The sequence below is a fragment of the Salarias fasciatus genome, chromosome 7, assembly GCF_902148845.1.
Source record: "Salarias fasciatus chromosome 7, fSalaFa1.1, whole genome shotgun sequence".
Lineage (NCBI taxonomy): Eukaryota > Metazoa > Chordata > Actinopteri > Blenniiformes > Blenniidae > Salarias > Salarias fasciatus.
Window position 1 is genome coordinate 30,336,148 of NC_043751.1, and position 19,546 is coordinate 30,355,693.

At 47.0% G+C, this 19,546-nt stretch overlaps 1 protein-coding gene across 1 annotated transcript; it reads left to right on the plus strand.

The window, feature by feature from the left end:
• The first annotated feature begins 1,223 nt into the window (after window positions 1-1,223).
• On the plus strand, window positions 1,224-8,530 carry LOC115392291 (cytochrome P450 2F2-like). The gene is made up of 11 exons (XM_030096877.1): window positions 1,224-1,385; window positions 5,025-5,187; window positions 5,501-5,653; window positions 5,734-5,894; window positions 5,976-6,044; window positions 6,142-6,246; window positions 6,613-6,748; window positions 7,329-7,414; window positions 7,752-7,853; window positions 7,941-8,082; window positions 8,170-8,530. Exons 1-11 carry the CDS (start codon window positions 1,224-1,226, stop codon window positions 8,355-8,357), a joined length of 1,467 nt encoding a protein of 488 aa, XP_029952737.1. The 3' UTR covers window positions 8,358-8,530.
• The last annotated feature ends 11,016 nt before the right edge of the window (window positions 8,531-19,546 follow it).

Below are 19,546 nucleotides of genomic sequence, written 5' to 3' on the forward strand. Positions count from 1 at the left end.
CCAAACATGGAGCACGAGGAGGTGCTGATTCACCAGTTCAGACGTGCGCTTTAATGACAGAACCATGATCAAAATACAGTGATGCTGACGGGAGGCAGATAGGTGAGCCACGACACGGCAAGATCCAGAAAACACCAGTCTTCCTATTCTCGTGAGTTCAGGCCAAACTGCAGTTTTGACTCCCCTGGTTTTAAAAACGAGCAGCTGTTTCCCATCTGTTTGGAAGTTGAACATGTTGCGTGTTCCAACATCTGCTCCTGCAGTATTTGGTTGAAGTCAGTGTTTGTTTTGGAGACTGCTGTTGGCAGAAGATTGTGTTTGGTCAGTTCTCCTCATCGTCTCACACTGAGGGATCATGGATCAGATTCTGGCTGCTGATAACTTCTACCTTTTATTAAACAGCGAGATAGACGAACATTTTCACTTTTTTCTTTTTTTTTCCAAAAACCTGAACATGATCAATACGTAAACACTCAAAAAGCTCAATTCTTCCTCTTACCGAAGAGAGCATTCATTCACTGCTTCACTTTCTGGCTGAGAGCAGGGTAAACCCTGGACAGGTCGCCAGTCCGTCACAGGGTAGACAGTATGTCTGAACGGTAAATGTCACTGAATGACTCCAAGACAAACAAAGTCTAATAGTGATCGACTAGAGCATCAACAGAGACAGTGAACAGAAGGGAAACCAAGAAACATATATCCGTAAAACAGGATACAAACAAGACAAAACAGTGGATATTAGGAACTTGAACTGAAGTAATAAAAGCAACATCAAAACAACTGATGATGGAGTTGATAGTGGAAAAAAATCTAGAATATGTGGATCAGTAGGGTTATTTACCCCCAGAGGAAACTAGTCTGAGAACATGGTGTGCTTGTGTAATGAAAACAAAAAGGAATGGGGATGATTGGCTGACGGACAACAGAAAGTACAACGAGTACCTATTATCTAAACGTGAAATCATGTGTTTTTACCCTTTTTTATTTCTGCTAAAACTCTCTTTTACCGCAGCATCACACTGCTTCCACAAAAGCAAGACAACACCAGACGACCACAGCTACCGATATTTGAACAATTTCCACATGGCTGCCAGCTGCTGTCACTTGTATCTAAATACTAAGCAACAGAAGTCGTCATGCAGAGGAGGCAGGGCCAAGTGGATAAACGATCCTTTAGTACCAGAAAAACCAGAAAGGCTCTTCATTCATGCAGCAATCCAGCCATGTTTGTCTCAGCTGTCCTGCTGCTTCTCTGCCTTTGCTTCGTCCTCCTTCAGCTGAAACCACGGAGGCCGAAGAACTTTCCCCCCGGACCTCCCAGCCTGCCCATTGTGGGGAACGTTTTACAGCTGAGCCTCAGGAACCCTTTGAATGACTTTGAGAGGGTATGAAGTCCTACATTCTTTTCTAATGTTTAGAATCAGAATCAGAATCAGAAGGAGCTTTATTGCCATTGACCATGAACAAGTTCACAACCTAGGAATTTTTCCCGGTGCAAGCGCTGCGACATGGAACATAAACTGACAAAGAATAAAAGAATAAGATAATAAACATAAAAATGCCATAAAGGCATGCAGTAAGTATTAAATAGACTAATATACACTGTAGAGCAGAAAGATAGCAGCTCGAGTGGAGGACCACAGCAACAGCAGGGGAGGAGTTACCCACTAGAGCTGGGATTTCTGGCTCTTTGAGGGGAGCCGGCTCCTGAGCCGTTCATTCGAAAGAGCCGTTCAAAGGTCTGGCTCCCTGACGAACGTCACGTGACTCTATTAGAGATATTACCCTCATAGTGTAGAGGCAATCCGTTACGTTCTGACAACTGACACGGTTACTGTCAGTTATGAGTTGTTATCTGGTGTTTTAATTTGTTTACTGACACAGATTTAAGAGATGTTTTTTTTTTTTTTCTGATACGCATTACATTGTGGCTTACCTTGTCCCCAGAAAAGAGCTTCAAAATGCTGCTACGTGTCCTTGAACTGAGCATTGTGTGTGTGTGTGTGTGTGTGTGTGTGTGTGTGTGTGTGTGTGTGTGTGTGTGTGTGTTCTCGTATTTCTATCCTTGTTGGGGCCAAATGTCCCCACAAGGATAGCAAAACGTGGAACGACGTGCCTTGTGGGGACCTTTTTCCGGTCCTAAGTAGGAGAAACAGTGTTTTCTTGACCATGTTGTTGTTACTGAAAAAAGTAAAAGTGCAAAAACATTTCTTTAGGGTTAGGCTTTGTTGTGGTGTGGGTTAGGGTTAGGGTAAGGGTCAGGGTTAGGGGCTAGACATGAATGGGAGTCAATGGACGGTCCCCACGAGGATAGAAATACGAGACCGAGTGTGTGTGTGTGTGTGTGTGTGTGTGTGTGTGTGTGTGTGTGTGTGTGTGTGTGTGTGTGTGTGTGTGTGTGTGTGTGCCTGCGTGCGTGCGTGCTTGTGTTTTCCATTGCTAAAACCTCTGATAAAGCCATAAATACGGTTTTACAATTTGACTGGTTTCCTTGTTACCTGGTGACTGACTTCCTTTAGCACTTCCTGCTGCTGCTGCTAGTAGCAGCAGATGTTGAAATCAGACTCATAAAAGGTCCAACACGGGTTTTTGTCTGGTTTTAGCATCTTTCTACGGAGCCCCGGACATGACATGGTAAAAAAAATAATTAAATTGTGGCCACGAATTACTAATTCGTTCCCACGAATTAATAAATCGTGCGCACGAGTTACTAATTCGTTCCCACAAATTAGTTATATCATTCATATACTGAACAGTTCAGTAAAGTTGGCAGCATATTGACAGATACGGACTTTCAGTCTCAATAACTCTTTAACAAAATGTCAGTAACATACAAAGGGCGCTGCATCCCATCGTTGTGAGGTGGACGATATGCTACAAGTTCATTTTTATTAAAAATATCTGTCTATCAAGCAGCAGAAACAATATTGATTTCAATCAGCACACGGTAGTGCTGCGGGCTTCAGGGACCGTCTACAATTTACAAGACGCTGCAACAGTGAAGACAAACACCATATCCAATAAATTTGATAGGAGACAAATGAAGGTTGTAGCGATTATGGTGACACTGTAGTAAATCCCAGTGGTGGTATTACTTTTTTTTTTGTTGTTGTTGTTTTAGTTGTTGGGTTTTTTTTGTTTGTTTTTTTTTGAGCTATTTGTCTTCACTGTTGCTGCGTCTTGTAAGTTGTAGACGGTCCCTGAAGCCCGCAGCACTACCGGGCACGATTTAATTATTTCGAGGGAACGAATTAGTAATTCGTGGCCACAATTTAAATTTTTTTTTTCCCATGTCATGTCCGGGGCTCCCTATCTTTCAGCAACAAGGGACAAGAAAGAAACCCAGTCGCCAATTAATAAGGAAACCAGTTCTTCCAAAACACCGGCTCAGCTCCGGTTTCGAGACACTCCTCCTCTGCTAGTCAGCTGCTGCGTTCAGGTGACTGGAGTGAGCGGCGGAAAACTGAAACTCGGTCGTTCACATGAAGGCAGCGTGACAGCTGGACTCAGGAGACACTCAGGAGACACGTGAAGAACGCATGGGCAATTTGCAAAAAGGAAGGGCTCTCAGACAGGTGTGAACCGGGTCTCGTCGTTCACTTAAAAGAGCTGTTCAAACGAACGGCTTGTTCATTGAACGTCACAGCACTATTACCCACATAGTGCCATGTAATAGTGCACGAGATTACATTAATGAGATCGATACAGAGAGACTCCAGCAAGAAATTTGCAACTCTAGTTTTTCACGTTTAACACCTAATTGCTGTGAATGTGACACACCTGCAGGTTCAGGTTGAATTGCGATTAAAGTTCACTTTGAAATGCTTTAAATTTTTACAAATTCGACCAGTTTTGGAAGTGCTGTGCTTCTCCCTCTGCAAGACGACATACCACAATATACAGTGAAAATATGTGCTGATCCCACCAGGCTGCTGACCGAAACAACTTTGCATGACGGCTTGGTGGCATTTCGAATAATGATGATGACATGCTTGGTTCATCTTCCTTGGAGGAAGCAGAGGCTGAGGTCTCACAGGTGGACTCATCATCACCCAAGTCAAAGTCAGCGAGGAACTTACCAACCTCCTTGGTGTCAAGATACCGGGGGTGGATGAGATTCACCCTGAGTACCTTCAGTCTCTGGATGCGCAGGGACTGACTTGGTTGACACGTCTCTGCAACATTGCATGGGGGTCAGGGATGGTGCCTCTGGACTGGCAGACCCGGGTGGTGGTTCCCTTTTTTCAAAAGGGGGACCGGAGGGTGTACTCGCGCTATAGGGAATCACACTCCTCGTCCTCCCTGAAAAAGTCTATTCCAGAGTACTGGAGTGGAGTAGTGGACTGATAGTCAAACCTCTGATCCAGGAGGAACAATGCAGTTTTCATCCTGGTCACAGAACCCTGGATCAGCTCTAGAGCCTCCACAGGGTGCTTGAGGGTTTGTGAGAGTTCGCCCAACCGGTCCACAAGTGTTTTGTGGATTTGGAGAAGCCATTCGACCGCATCCTTCATGGTGTCTTGTTGGAGGTGCTTTCTTGTACCGAATCCAAGACCCCTTGTTAAGAGACGTCTGGTTTCTGTATGACCGGAGTAGGAATCTGAGTCGGAGTAACTCCTTCTGAACAGAGCCAGTCCGTCCTACAGGCGAAACAATACCCTGCCTGGGGCTCCACGTACTGGGGGGACGCTGTGGCCGTACACGGGGCACCCCGATGCTCTGTGTGAGCACTGCTCTGTGCTGCTCTGACGGTCCGTGTGAGCAGCGCACTTCTCGGCATCGCTCGGGGCCACCCCTCCCCCAGGGGCAACACCCCCCCCCACCCCACCCCCCCCCCCCCCCCCCCCCCCCACCACCACCACCCCACGCGCTCGACTCGACATCTGTCGGCATGGGGCGCTCCCGTCAGGCTTGCCTAGGGCGCCGAAGAAGCCCGGACCGGTCCTGCTTCTGAAAGAAGAATCCATCCGACTGTATAGGTCTTGTACTGCAGACTCCAAAGTGTTCTTCTGGCCTTCTTGCAGCTGAGGAAGTCTTATGGAAACGTCTACAGCTTGTTCATCGGAGCCAGACCAGTGGTGGTCCTCAGCGGTGTGAGAGCCATAAAAGAGGCTTTGGTAACCAGGGGGACCGACTTCGCTGGAAGACCACAAGACCTATTTGTCAACGATGTTACAAGGAGGAAAGGTAAAGCAGATGTGTGAGAATATTCACAAATTCATTGCGTCTCTCTTTCTTCTTCTTGCCTCCACTGGATTCAGGTTTCAGCTGCAGAGGGGTTGTGCTCCTGGTGTAACTTTAGTTTTTAATCCGCATTGTTTACTGACAGACAAGCCTGTTTGTTGAAAAGACTGAACCCAAACACCAGTTATTCAGCATTTCTGAACGGCACCCCGAGCGGTGTAATATGAGCCAGCTCATCAGGAAGCACGGAACAAAGCCAACAGTGGCCTTTTTAAAATGCATAAGAATAAGGTCTTTGCGCTGCTTCCTCCTGCAGGAGTGATTTTTGTAGATTATGGCTGCAGTTGGAGGGAGCATCGTCGCTTTGCCCTCACCACCTTGAAGAACTTTGGGATGGGGAGGAATTCAATGGAGGACAGGATTCATGATGAGCTCCAGCACACTGTTGAATCTCTGGAAAACGGCATCGGTAGGTCATCCTGCAGGGTCACATCGGCCTGTGGGGTCATTTTCATGGCATCAGCGTCCGTTTTCCTCCGTCTCTTCCAGGTGACACCCTGAGGCCACAGGGGCTGCTTCATAAAACATCCTTTAACATCATCAGTCAGATGCTGTTCGCTACCCGCTATGATCACGAGGACGAGATCCTCAACGCTTTTGTCTCTTACATCAAGGAGAATACAAAAATAGGCAACGGGCCGTGGTGTGTGGTGAGTGCGTTTGGACTGATTCATTCCAAGAAATAATCCGTAATAATGCACTGAAACCAACTTCTTCCTTGTTCCTCTCAGATTTATGACTCTTTTCCCAAACTTCGTAACCTGCCACTGCCCTTCAAAAAGGCCTTTGAGAATTTTGAGGTGATACTGAACTCAGACACATCAGCTGGCATAGTTTTTGTGCATGTGTGCCTTATCCTGCCAGTGCATTTAATCCGCAATGTCTCGTATTTTGCAGAACATCTCAAAGGTCGTAGTTGGTTTGGTGAGTGAGCACAAGAAGACCAGGGTCCCTGGAGAGCCGCGGCACTTTGTAGACTGTTACCTGGATGAAATGGACAAGGTGTGTGATGACGGCAGTGTGCCGTCTGGAAAAAGAACATGCGTACATTCATTTATGAAGTTTTTTGTGATAGTAAACACACTTTGAATAAGATTGAGTGAGCATTTCATAGAGCACATTTTCATAGTGTTGCAAGAAAACTCCCTTTCTGAGAGGTTACTGGAAAAAAATTAATTCATTGGAGTTTCTCTAAAATATGGTTTGATTCTAAAGTTACTGCACTTAAAGTGTAACATGAAAATTTAGAAAGTTCCAAATGACCCTCCTCCTCAGAGTGGTGGTTATTTCATGAAAATTCAAACTGGGAAGCTCCTTAATAGCAAGGAAAAGAAAAAAAAAACTGATTTTCTTCCTCTTTTTTTATAGAAAAGAGACGATTCTTCTTTTTCAGAGGAAGAATTCACAACGTACGCTCTGGATCTTCTCACCGCAGGAAGCGACACGGTCTCCAGCACCCTGCTCACTGCATTTCTTTACCTGATGAGCTACCCACACATACAAGGTAAATATGAGCTTTGAGGGATTTGGACACGTTTCTGTGCCCTTTCTTTAAGAAAAAAACAAAGAAACAACTCAAGGAGAACATTAAATTGTATTAGTTCTGCTTGCCAACTCTCACCGCAGGCCAGAAGCGCCTGTGAGGGGAAGAAATGAAGAGTTTCATGGAACTATTACAAGATCGTAAATTCGCAATTATGGAAATATGCTTGTGTGATAGAAAGTGGAAAACACAACTATTAACTGGTTTTTTTTAAACACTTAAAGAGTCGAAAATCGATAAAAAAATGGTGTAAAAAAATGTTGAAACAGTTACACCAGTTCAAGCAGCTGAAATAGACTAAAGGGAAATAGAGGTTGGAAATGATAAAACTGGCTAAACAGTTAAAAGCTGTGATAAAGCCTCAAGTTTTTAAATTGTACAAAACTGTTTTAGATTAATATACTTTATAAGGAGGGATATTTGAACATAAAATGCAAAAGTATTTTGAAAAAAGTTTTAAAAATGACGTCATATGACCGAGGCGCTGACTTCTGCAGCACTTCCAGTGATTTCTGACGTGTTTGTTGCTTTGCTGCCTCAGAGCGATGCCAGCAGGAGGTCGACCGGGAGCTGGGGGGTAAGGAGAGGGTCGACTTTGACGACAGATACAACATGCCTTACACCCAGGTATTGCACATTACACAGAGATGTCCTCAAATAATTCAACAGAGTAACGATGAATGATAGAACTCTTATTTTTAGTGGTTTTATAAATCTGTGCAGGAAGTAGTATTGACCTTCTGCTGAGAGAAAATCCTATGGTAAAGTTTTGTATTGTTTTAGCAGATGTTCAAGTGTTAATTCTGGATTTTAAATTGCCCACAAAAGCACAGTCGCATGTGTTTCCCCACGTTCCTGGAGGTTTCCTGGCCTCTCTCTCTCAGGAGGTGGACCTGCTCAGGTCCTGCAGTGTTTTCGCCCCCGTTTCCCGTCGCATGAAGCCTGCAGTGTTTTCGTCATGCAGGCTGTGATCCATGAAGCGCAGAGAGTCGCCAATGTCGCTCCTCTCAGCATCTTCCACTGCACCATCAAAGACACAGAGCTCATGGGGTATTCCATTCCAAAAGTAAGAAGCGGTTGATCAGAAATATTTTCATGGCGGAGGACACAGAAGAGTTTGTTGGTGTTGACTTGTGGTTGGTTTCCTCTTCAGGGTACCATGATCATCGAGAACTTGACCTCAGTGCTGAATGAAGAAGGCCAGTGGAAGTTTCCTCATGAATTCAGCCCTGAAAACTTCCTGGATGAGCAGGGACAGTTTGTTCAGCCAGAAGCCTTCATGCCTTTCTCTGCAGGTTCGAGCGCTTCCAGTCTGTAACGCCGATATCTGTGACATATTCCAGTGCATTTTAACAGTGAATCTTTTTAATTCGTGTCCTCAGGTCCTCGGGTTTGTCTCGGAGAGAGTCTGGCTCGTATGGAGCTCTTCCTCATCCTGGTCACTCTGCTGAGGAAGTTTAAGTTCATCTGGCCGGAAGACGCAGGAGAACCAGACTTCACTCCGGTCTACGGGATCACCATGACGACCCAGCCGTATCGCATGAAGGTCCAGCTCCGGTCGACTCAGTGAAGGTGGTCCAAACACGCCACACATGGACAATTTCTGATTATCACACAACACTCTGTGCTTTTATTCAGGAAAGTCGCATCCTGATACGGGTTTGTCAATATTTTCACCCTGTTCTGCTTTCTGTCTGTATGTTAACAAAATCTGCATTTGTAATTGAAACAAAGTGCATAATAAACACAATTTTTGTGTGTTTCAAGAATTCTGTTTGCGTCTGTCCTATAACTGCAGCTCTGCTCGGCGGGGTTGTGCTCTCTCACATCACAGTGTGGAAACAGCCGATTGGCTCCAGGTGTGGATCCTGTCTGTACAGTGTTCAGTGGCGTTCCTGCTGTGCGCTCGCTGAGTTTTCTCCAGGTGCTGCAGTTTCCTCACACAGTTTGAGATTAAACTCTGACTCTGCATTGCATCTCGCTGTGGAACACCAACAAATAATATTGTAGCGTTACGACACTGAAGCAAATACTGGGAACTACTTTTTCTTTGAAATCACTACGCCCAGACGCCATGTTTAGTAAGTAGTTCCGTCTTAGCAATCTTCACATAAACAACTCAATCTGGTAATTTTGCATTAATATTTCACAGCGTAGTGAATGTGCGGATTATAACGTGTCCACCCGAGTGTTTTGGGGTTGTTGGATTGTGTATTTGATGAGTTTGATGAGGGGGAACAAAAATACCATTCACTTCCATTGTGTCCGTCCCGAAAACCTTCCCCGACTCACCTCTGAATAAACAACAGCTCGCCCTCACAAAAAAAAGTAAGTATGCTGTTCCAAATGACTAAGGAATTGAGCTAAATGGGCCAATTTGCCAAAATGTTGAAGTATCGCTTTAACATCCAGCAAATATCCAAGAGTTGTGCTTTTTTCCCCCAAAAAGCATCATTTTCATAACCCCGTGAAGAATGCTACATTCCATTTCAGTTTTCATTCTTTCTGCTCAGAGTATCAAAGTCTGGATTTGGTTTTGTTGTTTCAATTCTTATCATAGCTCTTCACCGGTGTTCATGATGTGGAACGTCTGCTCAAAAAGGTGTGACGGGCCAAGCGAACGGCAGCACCCTCTGTACCGTCCACTGGAGGGTTGGAAACGTGGCTTTATTAAGTGAAACAAAGTTGCTCAGTGAGTTGAGTGATAATTGATCCGTTCCAACTGCAGCTCCTGTGTTGTTGTTTCAGGCTCTCAGCTGAAGTAACTTTAGTCTATTTTATTTTTCTATTTTACATTCTAAAACCAACACCTGAATTCTCCCTGAAGGTCATCCAGTGATTTAATCTATTTTGAATGACCACTTTCTACATGGCTACAGAGAGAAAATGAGCAAAGGGAAAGTATGAAATTGGTCCAGAGAACAAAGTGAGCTTGGATTGGAAGGCTTTGTTATGGTTCAGCTCAGAGGCTCAAGTGGGAACAGCAAGAGGAGGCGGAGGCTGGAGTGAGGAAAAGCAGATTTATGAACTTTCAGAGTCTTTAGGAGGAGCGAGTTCAGAGAGCTTGATAGTCCAGATAGCTGCTCGACATCGCTGGGGAAGCACGTGCAGAGCCAAACTCCTGCTGTGGATGGGAAGCAGACCGGAGTCGGAGCTGAGAGTGTCTGGGAAAGGCAGGCCGGATCAGCTGGCTGAGCGGGTCTTCACTAGAACCAGAGAGTTTAGAATCAGTGAGGTACAGAGAGCTGATGACGTACGAGTTCACATTAAACTGATCGTAGATGTGCTACGATCCAGTGCCAGACTGAACTCTTTCTATCTGGCATATCTTCAGGTCACTTGACTGCTGCCTCTCAGCCTGGATCCAGTGTAAAACATGGTGGAAAGAATAATCGGTCTGGGATGCAGATCAACTTCCTTCCGGTTGGGGTATCAGAGTCCTAAGCAACCAACTGAGAAAGCTGTCAGAATCAAAATGCACGTCAAGGTCGAAACAAAAACACTACAGATCAGATTCATAAAGCGAGTGGATATTATGTAAATAAAATGTATATTTGTCTCTAGAAAAGCATTGTGTAAATTGCAAAACAGAGATTTAGCCTTTCTGTAGTTTTGATTGTGGTTAATTTTTGTTTCAGAAAATATTTTAAAGCTTTTGTCAAGTTTTGAAAACCAAACTGATTTCATTATTCAATGCAGAGAAACGTAAATATAACTAGGTTTAAGAGCAACAGATCCATTAAAAAAAAAAAAAAAAAAAAAAAAAAAACTGGACCAGTCCGTGAATCAACTTCCTTCCGGTTTCAATCACTTCCTTAGCAACCAACCTAGCAACAAGTGAATCTTAACGAGCTGACATTGTTTTTCACGAAGCTTAAAGAGTGTACGCCACAACGAATAAACTACGGTTCCTGTACATCAACCGGAATAAAGTGGACATTTAGTGCTTCAAAGGTCGTCAAAACGAAGGTAAGTCCTTAAACTATCTTGAAATACAGCATTTTCCGCCGAAAATAGAAGCGGTATCCGCCATGTTTTTCATTGGGTCCAGGCAGAGAGACAGCAGTCACGTGACGTGAGGCTATATTCCCCTTCTCACTGAATAATGTGACTCTTTATCCACCTGCACACACTTTCATACCCGTGGATGTTTGACCAGAGGGAGTGTGTGTCGGGTCTGAGACACCGGGCTGGGAGCGCGCGTCTGTGTGTTTGACTTCGTTAATTAAACCCTCCTCGCCACTTGTGAACGCATGAAGGGACATTCCGGGCAGGTAGCGAGGAGCGAACCGCTCCCTCCATCGTGTTCACCCCACAGGCCATCCGGACTGAAGAAAAACGCCAGAAGAATCTCACCACACACACTTTCCTCTTCTGCCCCGGTCTGACTGCTCACTGCGGAGCGCGCGCTGCTGCATGAGCAGTATTTCACCTGTCCGACGGCAGGGGGCGCTTTCCACTTCATTTTTTCATATATATATTTTTTTATTAATTTATTTCTTTTATTAATATAACCTCCCGTAGAGGACAATGGACAAGAACAAAAGCTAGGGGGCGTCACAGCACAATAGAAGAAATAACATAATAACAGAAAAGATGAATACAAAAAGTTTAAGTTGGGAGCATACATATTAAATGAGTACATTTCTGGAGATCTGACAACTGATGATCTGAGCTTTTTTCCAGTCCTTAATAGTCATTTATAGTCCTCTTCAGGGAGCTATAATATAATTTGAAATCATTTAGAAAACATAAGAAAGAGGGGGTACTTTCTCTCCATTTGCAGGAATGAATGTGGTATTTAGCCAAAAGAAGAATATGTTTACAATACTAGACGACGAAGAATCCAAATTGTCTATGTACAACAGAACATTTGATACAGTAGATGGAAGGATATTGAGTTTCAAGTTAATCCAATTACGAATGTCCGGACAAAAGTCTCTTGAATAGTGACAATCAAATCATATTTATGACCCTGTGCCCGAGGTGGATTTCTGTCTAACCATAAATCTGGTTATATGTTGAAGTCACCACCAATTATAACTATCAGTCGAGTATGTGATCCTACAGTCATCAATTTTTTTCAAACAATTCAGAAATAAACACTTTGTTCTTCCCTTTATCATTGTAACCATAAACACTGATAAGAATGTACGTTTCATCATTAATTTCAGCCATCAAAATCAACCAGTGGCCATTTATGTCACCAATATGCTGAAGAATCTTTCCTGAAAATCTGTTCAACATAATCATCACACCAGCAGAATGAGAAGTACCGTGACCAACAAAAATAGCGTCACCCCACTGTAGCTCCCAGAAGTTTGCATCTTCTTCGGTGGAGTGGGTCTCTTGTAAAAAAAAAAAAAAAGAGAAAAATTGAATTTTTGCTCCTTACAAAACAAAAAAATTGCTTTTCTCTTAACAATATTTCTAAGCCCCCTAGCACTAAAGGGATACTTCAACATTTTGGCAAATTGGCCCATTTAGCACAATTCCTTAGTCATTTCTAACAGCATACTTACTTTTTTTTGTGAGGGCGAGCTGTTGTTTATTCAGAGGTGAGTCGGGGAAGGTGAGTCTCCATCTTTGTCAGGCAAACCGTTCAGCCTCAGGTTCCAACGTCGTTTGTATCTGGCTTCTTCAAGGATTGCTTCATTAAGACGCTTGTTTTCAACTCGGAGCTCATCCATCTATTTTTGTAATTCACAAATATCCTGCGTGTTGGTCTTGATGGCCTCTGAATTGGATTCCATCTTTTCCTCAAACTTTTTCAGGAGATTCATTTGTGCATCCAGTTTTTCTGTGTCCGTTTTCCCCGTCAGCTCACACACAGCTTTCAAAATTAACTCCATAGTGTCATCACTAGACTTATCTGTTTTCTTTCTCTCGGGATTTGGACCTGTCATGGGCGTGTGGTCGAGGTTGATCATTTTTTTTTCTGCTGAGATCTGACTATCAAATCCTTCGTCCTCATAAACGTCCTCCTCTTCCGCAGCAGCCATCGCCATTGAGTATTGGAGGTCCTGTATTGTAACCAGCTGCTCAGCGGTAAGTTACCAGACAAAAGGTGCACCCAAAGAATCGTATTTAAGGACAAAATAAAACTATTTACACCGGAGCCTGCAAAGTGCGTCCGCTCAATCCACCATCTTGGATCCTCCTGGCTTCCACTTCATGGAGGGGAGAGTGTTTATATAAGGCTGTGTGTGTGTGTGTGTGTAATTTTTTTTGGAACTGGCGGTGGATGAATGTCATACTTTGTGTTACTGATCTGACTGATGGCCAACACACTTGTTGACAGCTGATTTTGACATCATGTAAGTCAAAGCATGTTATCTCTTTTAGTACTTAATTACAAATCACTTCATCTCATTGCTTTGCAATCATGACTAAACACTGTACAGGCTAATACAAAAGCCATGAAATCTGTTTTTGCAATAACACTTGTCATCAGCAGCGTTTGTCCATGCATGTTTTATATTGATATCACTTAAATCGACATGATTGTTTTCTTACTTTCTTTCTTGCTGTCTGCAGCTTCAGTGTTGAATCGCTTCCATTTATATGATTTAGTACCGCTAACTTGTCAACTTGCCTCTTTGCAGCTGAGGAGGGCTGATGGGATTGTGTTCAGCCTGTTCGTTGGTCGCAGACCAGCTGCTGTCTTCACCATGAAGGAGGTTAAGGTGAGTAAAGGTGCCGATTCCACTGGATGACCCCATACTCTCTTTATCAATCATGTCACCCAGAAAGGAGGCACTCCAGACAAAATATCCTGTGATTTCACCGTATAAGATAAGATAGAGTATTTATTAGTCCCTCAGTGGGGAATTTGCTTTGTTGCAAAACAGTGAAAGTGCAGCACACAGGAGAATTCACACCATGAGCTGAATAGCAGAGTGGTTAAATTGAAAAAACACACTTCGGTATTGCAGGAAAAAGCCAGAGTACTTGGAGTAAGATTGTGCAGGCCCAAGGAGAACATACAGATTCCACTGTGCACAAAGCACAGTGCAAGACCTTTAACCCTCAGGTGGTCAGATTGCAAGAAGGGTGTAATCTTGAAAAATGCAGTTGACATGAACCTTTGTATCGACATTGGACAGAACCAGCTGCAATTCTTTTATGTTTCTCCAGTGTGTGTATTAGGGGTGCAACGGTTTACGGTTTAAAACCGAACCGTACGGTTCGCCCTGCACGGCTCAATTCGCCTTTATGAAGTGCGCTGTTTCGGTTTTACAATTAATTAATTTCTAACAGCTGCGGGACGCATTCATCCAGCCCAGCGCCTGCTCTCCGGCTCTGCAGACAGCCCTCCTCCCCTCCTCACCCAGCTCTGTACAAACCCCGCCCCGCTAGTTAATATGCAGCGACTGGGAGGCGAGCACATGGTCGAGTGGGCGGAGTCTCTCACTGAGGAGCGAAGCTGGGCTCACGTGTCACACACTGAGACACGGAAGGAGAAAACCAAAATTAAAGTTATGGCGAGCGGAGGGGCGAAGAGACCGGAGTCTGAAGAAGCACCGGCTTCGTTCAAATCTTCGGTATTTCATTTCGTTTTCCCTGTGGATTATAACGACGAGGGTTTACTGTCGCCACGGCCCCAAGCCAAGTCGTCTCTGACCTCGCCGGCCCCAAGCCAACTCGGCCCCGACTCCCAATCAACTCGGTCCCAAGTAACTGAAAAAAAAAATTACCGGTAAATTTGTCTGCCGCTGTGAGCAACCGACGAAAACCAGCATTGTTGTCACGTGAGTCTGCTGGAGGGTGAGCAGACGTCATATACGCAGACGCCCCATTCACTTCAGACTAAGAGGCATTGTCATAATTCAGTTTTCTTAAAAGCAAAATAAAATTAATCTTTTGGAAAGTCAAACCTCTTGTTTTTTTTAATGCAAAGCATGAACCGAAACCGATGTTTTTGTACAGAAGATAACTTTGGCAGTTTTTATTTTATTTGGACTGTTTTTATTTTATTTTTTTATTTTCCCTGTTAGAAATGAGAGATTGAAGATATGAGTTAAAGGTTTAGAAATACCCAGAGTGAGTTTTAGTATCCACATGTCGATTCCCTCCGGTGGGCTCACCACCCACCGAGGGAACCGTAGGGGCCGGGTGCAGTGTGGATTGGGTGGCAGCCAACGGCAGGGTGCCCGGCGACCCGATCCCCGGACACAGAGACTGGCTCTAGGGACATGGAATGTCACCTCGTTGGCGGGGAAGGAGCCCGAGCTTGTGAGGGAGGTTGAGAGGTACCGGCTAGATATAGTCGGGCTCACCTCCACACATAGCCTGGGCTCTGGAACCCAACCTCTCGAGAAGGGCTGGACTCTCCACTTCTCTGGCGTTGCCCGCAGTGAGAGGCGGCGGGCTGGTGTGGGTTTGCTTGTAGCCCCACAGCTCAGCCGCCATGTGTTGGAGTTCACCCCAGTGAACGAGAGGGTTGCATCCCTGCGCCTTCGGGTCGGGGATAGGTGCCTCACTGTTGTCTCGGCTTACGGGCCGAACAGCAGTGCAGAGTACCTGGCCTTCTTGGAGTCCCTGGGAGGGGTGCTGGACAGTGCTCCGACTGGGGACTCCATTGTTCTACTGGGGGACTTCAACGCCCACGTGGGCAGCGACAGTGAGACCTGGAAGGGGGTGATTGGATCGCACGGCCTCCCCGATCTGAACCCGAGTGGTGTTCTGTTATTGGACTTCTGTGCTAGTCACAGTTTGTCCATAACGAACACCATGTTCGAGCACAGGGGTGTCCATAAGTGCACTTGGCACCAGGACACCCTAGGTCGGAGGTCGATGATCGACTTTGTTGTCGTGTCATCTGACCTCCGGCCGCGTGTTTTGGACACTCGGGTGAAGAGAGGGGCAGAGCTGTCGACCGATCACCACCTGGTGGTGAGTTGGATTCGCTGGCGGAGGAGGAAACCGGACAGACTTGGCAGACCCAAACGTGTTGTGAGGGTCTGCTGGGAACGTCTGGCGGAACCCTCTGTCAGCATGGCTTTCAACTCCCACCTCCGGGAGAGCTTCTCTCATGTCCCGAGGGAGGCTGGGGACATCGAGTCCGAGTGGACCATGTTCTCCACCTCCATTGTCGAAGCAGCTGCTCGGAGCTGTGGTCGTAAGGTCTCCGGTGCCTGTCGTGGCGGCAACCCCTGAACCCGGTGGTGGACACCGGAAGTAAGGGCTGCCGTCAAGCTGAAGAAGGAGTCCTATCGAGCCTTGCTGGCTCATGGGACTCCCGAAGCAGCTGACGGGTACCGGCAGGCCAAGCGAACTGCAGCCCGAGCAGTTGTGGAGGCAAAAACTCGGGTCTGGGAGGAGTTCGGGGAGGCCATGGAGGAGGACTATCGGTCGGCCTCGAAGAAATTCTGGCAAACCGTCCGGCGCCTCAGGAGGGGAAAGCAGGTCTCCGCCAACACTGTTTACAGTGGAGGTCGGGAGCTGCTGACCTCAACTGGGGATATTGTTGGACGGTGGAAGGAATACTTCGAGGACCTCCTCAATCCCGTCGCCACGTCTTCCGTGGAGGAAGCAGAGGCTGAGGTCTCAGAGGTGGACTCGTCCATCACCCAAGCTGAAGTCACTGAGGTGGTTGGCAAGCTCCTCGGTGGCAAGGCACCGGGGGTGGACGAGATTCGGCCTGAGTACCTTAAGTCTCTGGATGTGCAGGGACTGTCTTGGTTGACACGTCTCTGCAACATCGCGTGGCTGTCGGGGACAGTGCCTCTGGATTGGCAGACCAGGGTGGTGGTCCCCCTGTTTAAAAAGGGGGACCGGAGGGAGTGCTCCAACTATAGGGGGATTACACTCCTCAGCCTCCCCGGGAAAGTCTATTCCAGGGTACTGGAGAGGAGGATCCGACCGATAGTCGAACCTCGGATCCAGGAGGAACAATGCGGTTTTCATCCTGGCCGTGGAACAGTGGACCAGCTCTATACCCTCCATAGGGTGCTCGAGGGTTCGTGGGAGTTTGCCCAACCAGTCCACATGTGTTTTGTGGATTTGGAGAAGGCATTCGACCGTGTCCCTCGTGGTGTCTTGTGGGGGGTGCTCCGGGAATACGGAGTCCGGGGCCCCTTGTTAAGGGCCGTCCGGTCTTTGTATGACCGGAGTAGGAGTCTGGTCCGCATTGCCGGCAGTAAGTCGGACCTGTTCCCGGTGCATGTTGGACTCCGGCAGGGCTGCCCTTTGTCACCGGTTCTGTTCATAATCTTCATGGACAGAATTTCTAGGTGCAGCCAGGGGCCGGAGGGGTTCCGGTTCGGGAACCACAGGATTTCATCTCTGCTTTTTGCAGATGATGTTGTCCTGTTGGCTTCATCGAACCCGGACCTACAGCATGCACTGGGGCGGTTCGCAGCCGAGTGTGAAGCGGCAGGGATGAGGATTAGCACCTACAAATCCGAGGCCATGGTCCTCGACCGGAGGAAGGTGGCTTGCCCCCTCCAGGTTGGTGGAGAGACCCTAGCCCAAGTGGAGGAGTTCAAGTATCTTGGGGTCTTGTTCACGAGTGGGGGACGGATGGAGCGTGAGATTGACAGGCGGATCGGTGCAGCGGCTGCAGTGATGCGGTCGTTGTATCGGTCCGTCGTGGTGAAGAAGGAGCTGAGCCGAAAGGCGAAGCTCTCGATTTACCGGTCAATCTACGTTCCCACCCTCACCTATGGTCATGAGCTTTGGGTCATGACCGAAAGGACAAGATCCCGGATACAAGCGGCCGAAATGAGCTTCCTCCGTAGGGTGGCTGGGCGCTCCCTTAGAGATAGGGTGAGGAGCTCAGTCACCAGGGAGGAGCTCGGAGTAGAGCCGCTACTCCTCCACATCGAGAGGAACCAGCTGAGGTGGCTCGGACATCTGTTTAGGATGCCTCCTGGACGCCTCCCTAGGGAGGTGTTCCGGGCATGTCCCACTGGGAGGAGACCCCGGGGAAGACCCAGGACACGCTGGAGAGACTATGTCTCTCGGCTGGCCTGGGAACGCCTCGGGATCCTCCCAGAGGAGCTGGAGGAAGTGTCTGGGGACAGGGAAGTCTGGGCATCCCTGCTGAGACTGCTGCCCCCGCGACCCGGCCCCGGATAAGCGGTAGAAAATGGATGGATGGATGGATGGAACATGTCGATTCCATCTCTGGAGCAGCTCGGCGGTCCTCCCACTCCTTCACATTCAGAGTTGACTTTCTGTTTCTTCATTTCTTAACAGTTTTTTTTTTTTTTTTTTTTCATCAGTGGTTTTGAGGAACATTAAGTCTGAGTCTCTTTCTATTAATATCTCACCACTGTCATTTGCTGGAACCTGACTTTTGTCTGCCAGGGTCCACCCTGGACAGGTCGCCAGGTCTGCCACTCATGGTCCGTGTTCCTTATTTGGGCATGAAAAACTTGAGTTTTGTGGAGCGACCATCTCTTTTCGAGCAGCCCAGCGGTCCTCCCTCTTCTGGACTGAGTCCTTCACATTCAGAGTTGGACTTTCTGTTTCTACATTTCTTAAGTTATTTCTTTTTCGTCAGTGGTTTTGAGGTACATTAAGTCTGAGTCTCTTTCTATTAATATCTCACCACTGTCATTTGCTGGAACCTGACTTTTGTCTGCCAGGGTCCACCCTGGACAGGTCGCCAGGTCTGCCACTCATGGTCCGTGTTCCTTATTTGGGCATGAAAAACTTGAGTTTTGTGGAGCAACCATCTCTTTTCGAGCAGCCCAGCGGTCCTCCCTCTTCTGGACTGAGTCCTTCACATTCAGAGTTGGACTTTCTGTTTCTACATTTCTTAAGTTATTTCTTTTTCGTCAGTGGTTTTGAGGTACATTAAGTCTGAGTCTCTTTCTGTAATTATCTCGTCATCATTCAACCCAAGACCTTCTTGCTGTGAGGCAAGAAGGCCCCCGACTACCACCGACCCATTTTTTTGTGCTTTCTCCTTTGCCTTCTTGGACGGCTCAAAGATCCTCCCACCTCTTGGTGAACTCTTTCAAATACACATGCAGAGCTGACTTTCGAGCAGCCACCTTCTCCTCTTGGGCAGCCCAGCGAGCCTCCCTCTCCTTGTTGGAGTCTCTAATGTGCACATGCAGAGCGGACTTTCGGGCAGCCGCCTTCTCCTCTCGAGCGGCCCATCGGTCCTTCCACTCCTTGGTGGAGTCCTTAATGTGCAAATCCAGAGCTGACTTTCGTGCAGCCACCTTCTCTTCTCGAGCGGCCCACCGATCCTTCCCCTGCTTGGTGGTGTCCTTAATGTGCAAATCCAGAGCCGACTTTTGTGCATCCACCTTCTCCTCTCGAGCGGCCCATCGATCCTTCCACTCCTTGGTGGAGTCCTTAATGTGCGCATGCAACGCTGATTTTCGTGCAGCTGCCGTCTCTTCTTGTGCAGCCCATCGATCCTCCCTCTCCTCGGTGGAGTCCTTAATGTGCACATGCAGAGCTGACTTTTGGGCAGCCACCTTCTCCTCTTGAGTGGCCCAGCGATCCTCCCACTCCTTATCGGAGTCCTTAATGTGCACATGCAGGAATGATTTTCGTGCAGCTGCTGTCTCGTTTCGAGCAGCCCAGCTGGCCTCCCACTTCTTGACAGAGTCCTTACAATACTGAGCTGAGTTTTTTTCAACCACTGCCTCTTTGTGAGCAGCCCAGCGGACTTCCCACTCTTTGACAGAGTTCTTCACTTGCAGGTGCAGAGTTGGCTTTCGTGCAGCCACTGTCTCCTCCTGAGCAGCCCAGCGGTCTTCCCACTCTTTGGCAGAATTCTTCGCATCCAGAGCT

What these genes read in the sequence shown, in the direction of transcription:
- LOC115392291 (XM_030096877.1), top strand. Translation starts at nt 1,224, where the DNA reads ATGTTTGTCTCAGCTGTCCTGCTGCTTCTCTGCCTTTGCTTCGTCCTC. An exon ending in ACCTGGATGAAATGGACAAG is followed by an intron (nt 6,247 to 6,612) that starts GTGTGTGATGAC and finishes CTTTTTTTATAG; the next exon opens with AAAAGAGACGATTCTTCTTT. An exon ending in ACAACATGCCTTACACCCAG is followed by an intron (nt 7,415 to 7,751) that starts GTATTGCACATT and finishes TTCGTCATGCAG; the next exon opens with GCTGTGATCCATGAAGCGCA.